The following is a 14,001-nucleotide window of genomic DNA, read 5'->3' as shown; positions in this document are numbered from 1 at the left end:
AGTGGGGGCAAAGCCCCCTAGTTATATATATGAATAACCTGAAATTAAGCCTAGGCCTCTGGACATATTGCCAAGCAGCACTAACCAGATTAAGACATGTCTTTTACTATACTGTATCTCATTTACACACAGATAAATATTTTGACGGCAATGCGGCACTACCATAAGCCCCCTAAAACTCACAAAATATAGGAGTAAAAAAAGTACTAATTGTACAGTAATCCCTTTCTCGACCGCGGGGGTTGCGTTCCAGAACCCCCCGCGATAGATGAAAATCCGTGAAGTAGAAACCATATGTTTGTATGTTTATTTTTATATATTTTAAGCCCTTATAAACTCTCCCACACTGTTAACATTATTAGAGCCCTCTAGACATGAAATAACACCCTTTAGTCAAACGTTTAAACTGTGCTCCATGACAAGACAGAGATGACAGTTCTTTCTCACAATTAAAAGAATGCAAACATATCTTCCTCTTCAAAGGATGCGTGTCAGGAGCGGAGAATGTCAGAGAGAGGGAGCGCACGACAGAAAAGCAAACAATCAAAAAATCAATACGTGCTTTTGGGCTTTTAAGTATGCCGAAGCACCGGATAAAGCGCCATTTTTTAGAGGAGCGTCAGTATCTTTTAAGAAAACAGCCTCTGTGCAAACAGCCCCTCTGCTCACACCCCCTCCGTCAGGCACAGAGAATGTCAGAGAGGGTGAGAGAGAGAGAAAAGCAAACAATCAAGCACCGCGCGGGAAGCATATCTTATATTATTGAGGAGTTTCAGTTAATACGTAATACATGCTCTGATTGGGTAGCTTCTAAGCCATCCGCCAATAGCGTCCCTTGTATGAAATCAACTGGGCAAACAAACTGAGGAAGCATGTACCATAAATTAAAAGACCCATTGTCTGCAGAAATCCGTCAAGCGCAGAGAACGTCAGAGAGAGAGAGCGAGATTAAAGCAAACAATCAAAAAATCAATAAGTGTGCTTTTGGACGCACCTCGATAAAGCGGCATTTCTTAGAGGATCGTCCGTATCCACTAGGCAAACAGCTTCTGTGCAAACAGCACCTCTGCTCACACCCCCTCCGTCAGGCAGAGAATGTCAGAGAGGGTGAGATAGAGGCAGAGACAAGCAAACAATCGAGCACCGCGCAGGAGGCATATCTTATAGCATTGAGGAGTTTTAGTTAATATGTAATACATGCTCTGATTGGGTAGCTTCTAAGCCATCCGCCAATAGCTTCCCTTGTATGAAATCAACTGGGCAAACAAACTGAGGAAGCATGTACAATAAATTAAAAGACCCATTGTCCGCAGAAATCCAGGAACCAGCGAAAAATCCGTGATATATATGCAGATATGCATACATTTAAAATCCGCGATAGAGTGAAACCACAAAAGTCGAAGCGCGATATAGCGAGGGATTACTGTACTACACTTTATAATATAATGACTTTAATGATTTAAGTTGAAACTGTTTGGCTGTACTTTTGTGAGCTATTTGTTGTAAATATGTTTAACCATGAATCATAATAACAACCAAATAATTTCATTTCTAAAGCTAGATGTGTGTAATTTTCAGCTGATTTATCATACAATATAAAATGTATGACTGTTTTATGAAACAGATTTTGACATTCATACATTGTATCAATGCAATTTCCCTGAATACAAATTTCAAAAATTATTCTTTAAGTAAGATATTGTTCATTTTTCCAAACTGTTTATGGAATGTTTAATATACTAAAACCGTTATCATTTTGAGAAATGAAAATCCAAACATTTAAAAGACAAGGTATCTGCAAAACAGTGACAGGCCTTTTACCTTCCATGAACTGATCCAGTGCATGATTGGTGTAGCACACAACCAAGATTGGGCAGCCACCATTAGGGTTCCAGAAATTACTGTTGTCTAGGAGACTTGCTACAATTTTCAGGCCAACATAGGTCTTTCCTAAAAAAAACACAAATGTTTAATGATAAAGTTTATAACACTATTAACAAAAATAATAGGAACAGAAATTATTAAAAAGTTTGGTGTTACCTGTTCCCGGTGGTCCTTGAATAATCGCCAGCTCTTGTGTTAATGCTGTTTGTACTGCCTGTAACTGTGATTCATCAAATTTGAATTTCTCCTTAGAGGGCCACGCATTTAAATCTAATACATTACACTTTGAGTTACTTAATAAAGCCTGTAATATTTTTACATTACTGAAACTGCTAGAATAGTCCTCAGGATCAGATCTGTCCTTATATAGTTCACGGTCTTTAATGAAATCTTGTCTGTCATTGACTAGACTCTTGAAGTTGTATTTGTTATGGTTCCCTAGAAAATACTTTGGGGGTGAAATACCAGTATCACAATTTACAATATACTGCTGCATTGCTAGGTCAGCAACACTCATCTCTTGTAAACCTTCAAGTACGTGACGATAGGCCTCAAAAAAGGCAGAGGTTTCAACCATAAGAAAGGAATCATTTTCCCGAACATCTGCCAGTTTCAGCCTACTTTCTTCTGTGAAACTCAAAGTTATAAGCCCCTCTGCCAGTTCCTTCACGTCTCTGTTTGCAATTGTCGCAAACATCATCGTCTCAAAATTGTCCTTAGATAAGCATACGAGGGCTCCAAAGAGAAGACGCTTTGAACTTTCCCACTGAACCAGCTTCAAATTTGAATTGTTAAAATGAACGCGGTACAGAATGCCATTATGCGTGCAAATAGGTGCCACTATGCATGTATCAGAGTAAACTCTTATGTCATCAAACCTTTGCTTATGAAGATTTTTTCCACCATAGTGGAGTAACTGGGAAATTCCATCTCTCAGTGGCTTAATAAAGTCTTCTCGTAGAAGTCGAAAATGAGTATCCAAGTAAGTATTAGTGTCTTGAAATTTTTGACCAATAATGTTTGGTCGCATGAATGGTTTTTCAACAATGTGGATGTCTTCATATGTTGGAAAGACTGACATTTGTCTAAAATCTTCAATGTCCAAATTCAGATTTTCTATTATGTAGGTGTAATTGTCGGATCGAAGAGTACCCTCTCTTTTCCTCTCTTGTAAATGTTCAATGATTCTCTGTAGGTTTTTCATATTGTTCTCTATTTCTTCAGAAACAACTTGTCCACTTATTTGTAGACTATCAATTTCGCGGCGAACGAGAGTTGCAATTAGAGAGACGTCGATCACAGTGCTGGATGGAAAAACAGAAATCAACGTTAGGTGGATAACTAGGATCTCATTAAGCTGTTCAAGGCTTTGCTGTCTTTTTTGTGTATCACTTTGTTTTGTTATATTCATGACAAACATGGGGAGGATTCTTTTCAGAAAAACGGAGTCTTTAATGATGGTTAGAAGATGCTGCAAATTATGACGGTTAGTCTTGCTTCTACAAGCTTTACCAAGGACCTTCAAGGCAATATCAGTGAGCTCCTCGGTTAACTCATTCTGTGACAAGAACTCCTGTAAGCCACTCCCTGGAGATGCCAACTTCATTACAAGATCTGAGGACTCCATTGTGTAAATCTTTGTTAAGATTCTGAAATCCAGTGTTGTCACCCGGTATTTTGGTTTTTCAGTTTCAGTCACCTCATCACCTGTTGTAGACAAAAGGTAATTTATGTAAGAATAGCAATTCATGTGACTGATGCAGAAATCATGAGAATGCTTTTCTGATGTTAATTAAACATTACCATCATGTTCCAAACAAAATAAAGGATTATCTGCTATTTACTTTGAGAACACAATGATTTGTATATCTTTAAAGCCATTATTCAGTCTGGTTTCAGACAGCAGCATAGCTGTGAAACTGTTCTGCTTCAGGTAACTAATGACTTGTTTATAGCCATATATTAATTCTATTAGACCTCGGAGCAGCATTTGAAACTGTCGAACATGACATTCTACTATCCAGAATGGTTAACATTCAGAATGGGTATCTCTGGCACTGCCCTTCAGTGGTTTAAGTCCTATCTGACTGATAGGCAAGAGTTTGTTAGTCTTGGTAACAGCAGGTCCAACTCAGCATCAGTCACACAAGGAGTTCCTCAGGGCTAGGTCCTTGGCACTCTGCTCTTCTGTATGTTTATGCTACCCCTTGGCCATATCAGTCACAGTTTTGGACTGGGTTATCATTTTTATGCAGATGATACTCAACTCTATTTCACTGTTAAAAGTGAAACTTCATCAGAGGTGTTTTAGCTCACAACTTGCCTCAATGAAATTAAAACCTGAATGGGACCGAACTCTTTAAAATTGAATTTCAACAAAACTGAACTCCTGTAAATTGGCACTAAAGCGCAACTTAAGAAAGCTCCTTGAGCATGGGAAAGGCGCTATATAAATAAAATGTATTATTATTATTATTATTAAAATTAGCTCCTTTTCAATTACTCTTGCTGGTGATCTCATCAGACCTTCTTCTAATGCAAGGAATCTTAGTGTCATTTTTGATTCCTCCCTTTCTTATTCCACCTGCATAAACTACATTAAGAAATTTCCTTACTTCCGCCTCTGTAGAATATCCCACGTTTGCTCATTCCTGTCCTTTCCTAATGTTGAGAAACTTTTCCATGGTTTTATTACATCCTGCATTGATTATTGTAATTCCCTACTGGCAGGTGCTGCTTCTAATCTTATATCACATCTTCATTTAATTCAAAACTATGCTGCAAGAGTCCTTACACGAACCAACTGAGCATATAGCGCCCATCTTGCTTCACCTTCACTGGCTTCCTGTGTCTTACAGGATTGAATATAAAATTCTATTAATAACCTGCAAAGTTTAAACGGCCTTGCACCGGACTACATCGGTGACCTTCTCCATCACTAGGCTCCTGTTCACCCACTAAGGTCCTCTTGTTGTGTCCAACACTAATCTGCACTCTATGGGTGACAGGGCCTTCAGCTGCATGGAACCCAGACTTTGGAATGACCTCCCGAAATGAATGAGATCAGCTGACTCCATTCATTCTTTGAAGCAACAACTGAAAACTCATTTATTCAGGAAGACTTTTAATTTAACCTGACATTCTGACATTTCTTCCAATTTATCTCTTGTAAAGCTCTGGGCACATACAGCCGTCCTGTACTCGAAACAGACAGGCACAGAGATGAGTTTTGCACACACACACACACACACAGTTTATTTACAGTTCACAGCACAAGATAAAGCAGAGCACAACACAGTCCCTTCCCTGTCGCCAGTCCCTCCACTTCCACTCTTTTTCCCCCGACTATGGCCATTGAATGGTGGTGACTGGCTCCCTTTATAGGGCACTCAGAAGGACTCCAGGTTCCCAACGAGCTTCTGGGTATAGCAGAAGGGCTGCCAAATAGGGCCCATGCCCTAAGTCCATGCGCCCCCTGGCTGTGGCCACGGACCCCAGTAAGGCTGAGCTGCCATGCTCTTGACCCTTGGCACCGCTGGAATCCAAGGGGGCTGCCCTCTGTTGGCCCGGGGGAGAAACTGTCCTAAAAATACTCTCTCCCCCAGTCCTTCCAAACTCTGGGTGTCCTGGCTGGCTATCCACCACACTCTCTGTCCAGATGCTCAGGATAATTTGTGCGTGTGTTATATCACAAATTATGTTATTTGTTTAGGCTTTTCTTTTAGCATTGAATTTAGTACAGTGGAACCTCGGTTTGCGAGTAACTTGCAAGACAAGCTAAATTTTTTAATAAATTTTGACTTGATAAACAAGCGATGTCTTGCAATACGAGTAGTATGGATACACTTTGTCTGCTAAGCGTCATGTGATCACAACTGAGCTGATGGTTCTTCTCCCTCCTTATCTCTCTCGCTCACACGCGCATCTGTCTGTCTGTCTCTCTCTCTTTCTCTCTCTCTCCTTATCTCACTCGCTCGCACGTGTTTCTCTCTCTCTCGGGCAATCGTCTCCTATTCTCCGTCTGAGTCTGCGTGCCTCACTCATATAGTCAACATCCGTACGAGCGCATACTGTTCACTACAGCATTGTGACTGTGTGTGTGTGTGCGCGTGCACGTGTGTGCTGTGAAGTGCGAGTCCCCGTCTTGCGCCCCAAAACACGAAGTTGAGTCTCAGTACTTTAACAACACCAGCTTAATTCAGCTTGAAACAGCAACAGCGCGGTTATTTATTGTAGCGGGATCTTTATAATGTTCCTTGTATCGCCCATCGACGGCAGGCGTTTATAGCATGTCTGCGATCTTTTTGGATGCACTTATACGGCAAACTGCTACAGCGCTGGGAGACTGCGATTGCTTTGGGATGCTCTTCCGCGTGTCGTCCCGTTGGGTGGAATCCCACAAGAGTTTAGAAACTCACTCACCCCAGCTATGATTCTTTTTAAAGGTAAAGTGCAGGTTAATTTGTTTTATGTATTTTTACTTTATATTTTGTATTAATCATTTTTATATGAATAGTTTTGGGTTGTGGAACGAATCATCCGAGTTTCCATTATTTCTTATGGGGAAATTCACTTTGATATACGAGTGCTTTGGACTGCGAGCACGTTTCCGGAACGAATTATGCTTGCAAACCGAGGTTCCATTGTATTTTACTCTGGTTATTTTTTTCTCTTTATTCGTTTTATTGCTTTGTCTATCCTGTTCTAGTGTTCTATGTGTAAAATATTTGTATCCAATGTTAAATATATCCTGCTCTTCTTTCTGTGACTCTATGAAGTGCCCAGAGCATGAGAAAGGCACTATATAAATAAAATGTATTATTATTTTATTATTATTTAAAGGGTAGCAGACATTTTGATTTAAATTTGGACTTAATTCAGATTGTATGCCAAGTTTACCAGCTCTTATTATAGCCAATGTGATGTAGGCAGTGCTTGAAAATGTAAATCTTGAGCAGTACAATCTCATAACAATGGCTTCTGGATACTCCTAGTCCATTTAAGACATACTGAGTTTATGTCCGTACTTTCTGATATTTTGAAAAATTTTAAAAGATACATGGGAGTCTTTGAAGTGTCATGACACAACATTGGATAGAGAGCTATTCATTTCTGTGTTTTAAATATGCGATGAGAGACAGCCAAACATATTTCAAAATAATTTAGATTCCTTACCTGTTTGTCTCGTATTATCCCATGATGCATTTAAGAGGTTTGGTTGACTTCCAATCTTTTTTGCAGCAAGAAGTTGACTTCTCCCTTGCTCTCTGCTTGGCCGAACATCTCAAAAGAAAACACCATGAAATTAAACATTACATTTTAGTGCATTTTCAGCTTAATCAGCTCCTCTGTGATTGATGAATTATTGGTTACTGTATGTTCCCTACACAATCCTAAACCCTTTGCCGTTTTGTATCACATTTTGCGTAGTTGCTCTCTAAGACCATATGGAAAAGATAAACTACTTTGGAACACAAAAATGTGACCCTGGGGTCTCAGAGTTTCTTTTTCCTGTGTTCTACAGTTTGCACACCAGTGCCACCTAGTGGCTTACAGCAAGTGAATCATCTGAACAGACTGAAGCCAGACTAGCAGACAAAATGACCAGCACTTAACTCTACTCGCCCAGGTAATGGCACATGCTGTAAAATGTAAAATAAAAAGAAATATCATGCACTTTTGCAGAGACATATTCAGTGAAGGGGCGGCACTGGGTGCAGTTAGGAGATCCGGATTCACTTCCCAGATCCTTCCTGCGTGGAGTTTGCATGTTCTCCCCATGTCTAAGTGCGTTTCCTCCCACAGTCCAAAGACATGCAGGTTAGGTGCATTGGCGATTCTAAATTGTCCCTAGTGTGTGCTTGGTGTGGGTGTATGGCGCCCTGCCTGGGGTTTGTTTCCTGCCTTGCACCCTATATTGGCTGGGATTGGCTACAGCACACCCCCGTGAACCTGTGTTAGGATATAACGGGTTAGATAACGGATGGATGGATGTTCAGTGAAGCTTAATCAAGAGTGGAAGTGTAGCGCAACACAAAATAAAATCAAAGGGTTGTTGTTTAACTCCTGTTTTGTCATCTTTTCTTTATAATTTAAGCACTATGAACCGTCCACCTGAAACTAAGAGGTTGACAATTTGACCCTCTTACTATCTTCATTTCAATTTGCAGAATTATGCAACCCAGAAATTACATGCCTGCCTTGGAAATGATATGTTACACTTACAATTCCATTTATAGGTAAAAATACCAGTTCAGGAGAAAATGGGGATGTTAAAAATTGTGACTAAATATAGAAATGATTGACTTTCAAAGGGAGAATCCAAAAGAATAGTCATTTGCCAGTGAGGAGTTAATTAGGTTTATCTGATTAAAACGTTATTGTTATAAAATGTAGACAAAAACACGGCAAAAGTGTGAGTGAGGCCTCCTAAAACATTGTAAATCACGCCAGGACTTTCAGCGATCTGCCCAGAAGAGGCTCCCCTTAAATCATTCCCGTCCCAACTACTACGTGCCGGCTACAGCCAAAGCAGTCCCCAAAAATGGAGAGCTGGCGTTAACAGTCCAAAATACAAATCAAGTCTTGCAATAAATTGAAATGTCTCACAAGTGAGTGATAAACCATGAAACCCTGGCTTTCAGGGACGATTCTCACAAAGAATATTTATAAATTGATAGATTTATTTAACAGAAATAGAAAAATATAGGCAACTGCTCAAAAGAGCAAAACCAATTGGCCTAAGAAGACAATCTGCAGCAAACAGGTCCCAATACACAATCCAAAGACAAAATCCATGAAATCAAAGCAAAATGATTCAGAAAATCCAAAGCAATAGCGATACTTGCTCAGCTCCCAATTTGATCTCGAAGACATGATATTTGGGCTGCCGTAAAATAAAAGAAGGCAGAGAAGAAAAAAAATATCAGACCTAACACCTAGAAGTTCAGTTGGAGTTCAGAATATGCAAAGTCCACATACTTTTATTAACCCACACTTCCCTGCTACAAAAATACAGGCAAACAAAGATCAGGACATGGATTGTAATCAAAAATACCGAGGAAAAAAAGTGAAACCTAATGCCCAACCAAGATACTAACTAGAATCAATGTCAAAAAGCGATAGATGCTGTTCAAAAGCAGAACTAGCCAACTCTGTTTTGGAAAAAAGAAAACCAAAAAGCTCAGATGCGACTGTACGAGGTGAGACACAAAAATAACCGGATTGGTAAAAAAAAATATTTACTGATGAATTACAGCTTTCTAAACATTGTCACCTTCTCTATACTCCTCCTCCCGATCTCTACACCGATCCTTACATATCTTCCATTGATTGAAACAGTGCTGGAAGTCTTCTTGCTTGAGGTTCTTCAACAGGCTTGCCGTTTCTGTCTTCACTTCATCCATTGAAGAAAAATGTGTTCCCTTCTGGTCACTTTAGATTTTCGGGAACAAGTAAAGCTAAATCGGGTAAATAGAGAGGATGATCGAGGACAAGAATGTTTTTGTTTTGTCAGTCAAAAACTGCTTTATTGAAAAAGCATTGTGCACAGGAGCGTTGTCTTGTCTCGCTGTTCGCTTTTTTTTCATCTGACATTGTCGCAGCAACTTGTGTAGTGATTGTTGTGCAAATACTGACAGGGCTATTCACAGGATATACCTAGCCGGTTGGCGGTTTGGGAGGGCATGTAAGAGGGGACATAGGTCTATGAGTCACGTCCGGCCGACCTCCTGACGGTTTTCCAGGAAAGCCCCAAGCCCAGTCCGTTTATTTCTGTGGCTCACCTCGTACACCTATTATCAACTTATAAATGGCCTCACCAGTGACATCACGCACAACAACTTCCTCAAGTCCAATTTGGAAACCATACAACACATCATGGCAATGAAAACCTAACACAGTGGCGTCCACAGGTGAATGAAAAGATAAAAAAAATAATCATTAAAACCTCCTGAGACTTGACATAAATAGCTAGAGTTCAAGAGTGATGACATCGGAGCGGCACTGCCTCCTGAGGCTCCAACAACAACAACATTCATTTTATTTATTTATAGAGCATGTTTTCATACAAATGATGTAGTTTAAAGTGCTTTGCAAGATGATAAAAAATAAGATTGGGCAATACTAAATAACAAAAATAAAGTAAGGTCCAATGGCCAGGAGGACAGAAAAAGCAACGAGAAAAAAATCAAATCTGCAGGGGTTCTGAGGCCACAAGACCACCCAGACTCCACTGGGCATTCTAGCCAACATCAATGATCTCAATCAGTCCTCATGGTTTTCAGGTCTCACATGGAAGAATTAGATGATGATGGTTATGTGGACATCTGGCCTTCAATCCATCCAAGTAAGGACTGCATGGTGCCTTGATCAGGTGGTATGGAGGTGCACTTTTAGTTACAGTACATAATTACAAACATAACAGAAATAATAAATCAAAAACCACAATAAAACATAAAATACAGATACATTCAGGCAGTAATATACCTGTTATCACAAAATCTAAAATAGAAAATAAAATCTACAATCAAAAGCAAAAGCTAAAAATCCTTAAACCTGTTCCTTTGTCTTTCTTAGTAAAACCTACTGTTTGTAGATGTTGTGAGACTTTGAACTGAAGACTGGAAACGATTATTCACACTGCCATTTTGTATAATGACTGCATGTTGAAATAATAAATCACACTCACATCACCAGTAATTGATATCTTAATTGACAACAATCTGGCATCCTAAAATTGACACCGAAAATGATGATGTGCGCATATCATTTCCATAGTTTTATGCAAAAATAACAATACTCTTACTGACAATAAAGCATGCAGATTCAAAAACATCTTTAAAAATGACACCACATGAGTTCTTAAAAGATAAGTTCATCATTTTTTCAAATAAAATTATTCCTTCTTAAACATGGTATACATGCATTTGCCACACAAATTGTTTTCTTTCAATTTTAAAAAAATAAAGAGCCAGTCCTTGTGTTTTATAATGGAGGCTAATGGGGCATGGAGCACCACTGGAAAATAAAAGCCAAAGAAAAACTTACAGGTGAAGCAGCAAAAGTTTCAATATAAGAAAACCTGCCTTCTGTGTTTCTGTGACAATAAAAGGGACATGGAAATAATTATTTTATCTCATATTCCTCATACTGTTTTTCTCGTGGTAAGGAAACGTTTTCTACTCACTTGTGTGAATTCTCACATAAATATGGAAGTAAATCAAAACAAAACCAACCAACCATGTGGCATGGAAAGTTTAATGTGACTTGGTCTTTGGAGAGAAAAACACACCCTGGGGGTGAAAGATGGAGAGAGAAGAAAACAAACGCTGAGATGGTGTACGCAGCTGGTCTACTTTTAACATGGCAGAATCTCATACTACTGATGTTTTTCTGTTCAGAAATGACATATATAAACTATTTTACAAGGTGTGTGTAATCACAAGATGTAGGTAAAAGATCGACAACAGTCTTAGATGTATTTGGTAAGTTTTTAAGCTTTTATTTTCTGTTAATCTCCCGTGCCCCTTTAGCACCAATGCGAGCAAGATGTTTTTAAAACCCCATAGAAAATGCCTAACTTTAGAACACTATTTCACATGGCAAATGGATACATGCCATGTTTATGAGGTAATAATCTGACTTGAAAAATACTGTACTTATCCTTTCACAATACTTACTACTTGGTCTTCTGTTCCAAGAAATATTTAAAAGGTTTTGTTGACTTCTAGTCTTTTGTGCCACAGAAAGTTGAGTGCTGTGTCCGTGAACATTTTTGGAATCATCTGAAGAAGTAAAATAAAGCAAAAATTTCTAAACTGGTTTAGTTTACACAATTATTTTCAAAATTTTCTTATAAACATAGAGTTATAGAGGAATGGAATTGGCAGCAACAACCACTAACCATAAATCCAAGCTAAATTAGGCCTAAACACAGTGAGACGGAAAACCTACTCACTGAACTACCTGGACATTTGCTTCAATTTGTTTTGCTCATTTTTAGAAAAGATTCCACACTAGAGTAGTAACAACAGCACATCAACATCTTGACCTCCAGGTTGTGTGACTGGCAACGGGCATAGCGATAATAAGCAACATAGCCGCAGCCATGCAGGAACATCAACAAAATGGAGGTGACCGTGTAACAAGCAGAACACAAAATGGCGTTGACAAAATAACAATTGATTTTCTAAGCATTGTTGCATAGGGAGTTTCTCATGGGTCAATGCCAAGGTAATCAACGTGAAATGATTGCTGAAGTGACACCAGCACTAACCTCTGTTCCATATTCTTTCCTAGAGTAGCAGCACACCCACAGGAAGAGCTCTGACATCACTTCCAGAGAATCATCTGTAGCCCCGCCCCTGTGGCCCTATTTAAACAACTTGTTGACAGGAAGTTGCCTTTCCCTTTGGAATCAGCAACCAGCTATTCTGCTGTAGCAGGATGACTTTATATTTCAGGATTGGAAGATGAAATGCTGGGGTCAAAAGCGAAGACAAAAACTGACCTTTGTCTAAGCCAGAAACGTGAGACAAGAAACAGAAATTTTAGCTAAGAAAATAAGTTAGAAAACCAAGAACGAATATACCAAGAAGCACACCTAAAGTTTTTTAGAATAATCAAAACACAGATATTGAAACGGTGTATAATATGATCTTATATATATGGTCACACCGATGGCATCATGTGAGTGCTCCTCCTGGACTACTCTGGAACGCTACCTTGCCAGTGGTCCACATGAAGCTCACCATAACGGCACTATGCATCAAAATTCAAAATGATACTGTGATAAGACATTCAAATATTTTAAATTAGTCAGGATTTAGGATCCGATTAAATGTTTGTATCAAAGTCCTCAACCTCAGAAACTGCACAGTAGCCATCAAGAAATCCCAGGAATTCCTCAAGAAAGCGAAAAACAAAAAAAATAAAAACACCAATCATAATACCAATGAGGCCAGACCTCCAGATGTCAGCTAACTTCTTGGACTAAAAAGCCATATTCTGCATTTATGCTGTATTTATTTCATTGCTTTTTCTTTATTCATCTGGGTATTAAAAAAGGCGTCACATGGGACACCAACCCTTTATGATCTATCTGTAATTTTATTTTTATAGCATCCAGAAAAACACATTAAAAAATTTCAAAACTGAAAAGGACAGAATCTAAAGAGGGCCAAACACAGATTAATGACAGGTCATTTTAAACCTTTCTATCATGACTCTCAACGTCTTAAAATGAAAACATTTAGCTCCTTCAAGCTTTCCTTATTTGAGCTGAAATTAAGTCTAATCATGCTCCTCTTGTCTTTTTCAAGTCCAACTTTATCCTTTCCATAATACAGAAAAAAAATGTTATTCCAGATTAGCACTGGTTAGTGTGTTGTCTATCTTAAAATTAACCTCCCTAGATACGAGGTGTGGCAGAAAAGTAATGAGACTGATTTTTTATTTACCAAAGTTTTTATTTTTTTCAAACATCAATGTTATCGCCTTCAAAGTAGTTCCCTTGGGCAGCTACACACCGATGGAGACGTTGTTCCCACTGTTGGTAGCAGCGCTGGAAGTCTTCAGCCGGTATGGTCTTCAGCATTTCCGTTACACTCTTTTGGATGTTTTCTAAAGTCCTGAAATGACGTCCTTTGAGGACATTTTTCAGTTTAGGAAAAAGGAAAAAGTCACACGGACTGAGGTCAGGTGAATAAGGGGGCTGGGGAACCACAGGAATGCCTTTTGAGGTCAAAAATTCTGTTATGGAGAGGGCAGTTTTTCGGCACCATTTTGGCACAGACCTTTCGCATGTGCAAATGTTCAGTCAAAATTTGATGAACGGTAAATCTGTTCAAATTTAATTGTTCACTCAACATTCTTAATGTTAAACAACGGTCTGATCTCACAAGAGTGTTCACACGTTCGATGTTTTCATTGGTTTTCGAAGTTGAAGTCCTCCCTGAACGGTGTTCATCTTCAACTTGTTTTCTGCCTTCCAAAAATGATTTGTGCCAGCGAAAAACTTGAGCTTGGGATAAAGAATGTTCCCCATAGGCCTGTTTTAACTTTTCAAACGTCACACTTGCCGTTTAATGGCACAACGTTGCTCCAAATTCCGCTGTT

General features: G+C 39.0%; 1 protein-coding gene across 2 annotated transcripts in view; it reads right to left on the bottom strand.

Moving 5' to 3' along the window:
- The window catches only part of LOC120530153 (NFX1-type zinc finger-containing protein 1-like), a 215,428-nt gene that overhangs the window by 172,894 nt on the left and 28,533 nt on the right, over positions 1-14,001 (bottom strand). For both annotated transcript variants that reach the window (XM_039754362.1, XM_039754363.1), the window contains exons 6-9: positions 11,565-11,669; positions 7,060-7,167; positions 2,041-3,591; positions 1,822-1,950 (exon numbers count right to left, since the gene is read on the bottom strand). In XM_039754362.1, coding sequence (XP_039610296.1) covers positions 1,822-1,950; positions 2,041-3,591; positions 7,060-7,167; positions 11,565-11,669 — 1,893 coding nt within the window. The remainder of the gene's footprint in view (positions 1-1,821; positions 1,951-2,040; positions 3,592-7,059; positions 7,168-11,564; positions 11,670-14,001) is intronic.

This window comes from Polypterus senegalus, chromosome 5 (genome assembly GCF_016835505.1).
Source record: "Polypterus senegalus isolate Bchr_013 chromosome 5, ASM1683550v1, whole genome shotgun sequence".
Taxonomy (NCBI): domain Eukaryota; kingdom Metazoa; phylum Chordata; class Cladistia; order Polypteriformes; family Polypteridae; genus Polypterus; species Polypterus senegalus.
The sequence above is the reverse complement of the archived record's forward strand: the minus strand, read 5'-3'. Positions and strand labels throughout refer to the sequence as shown.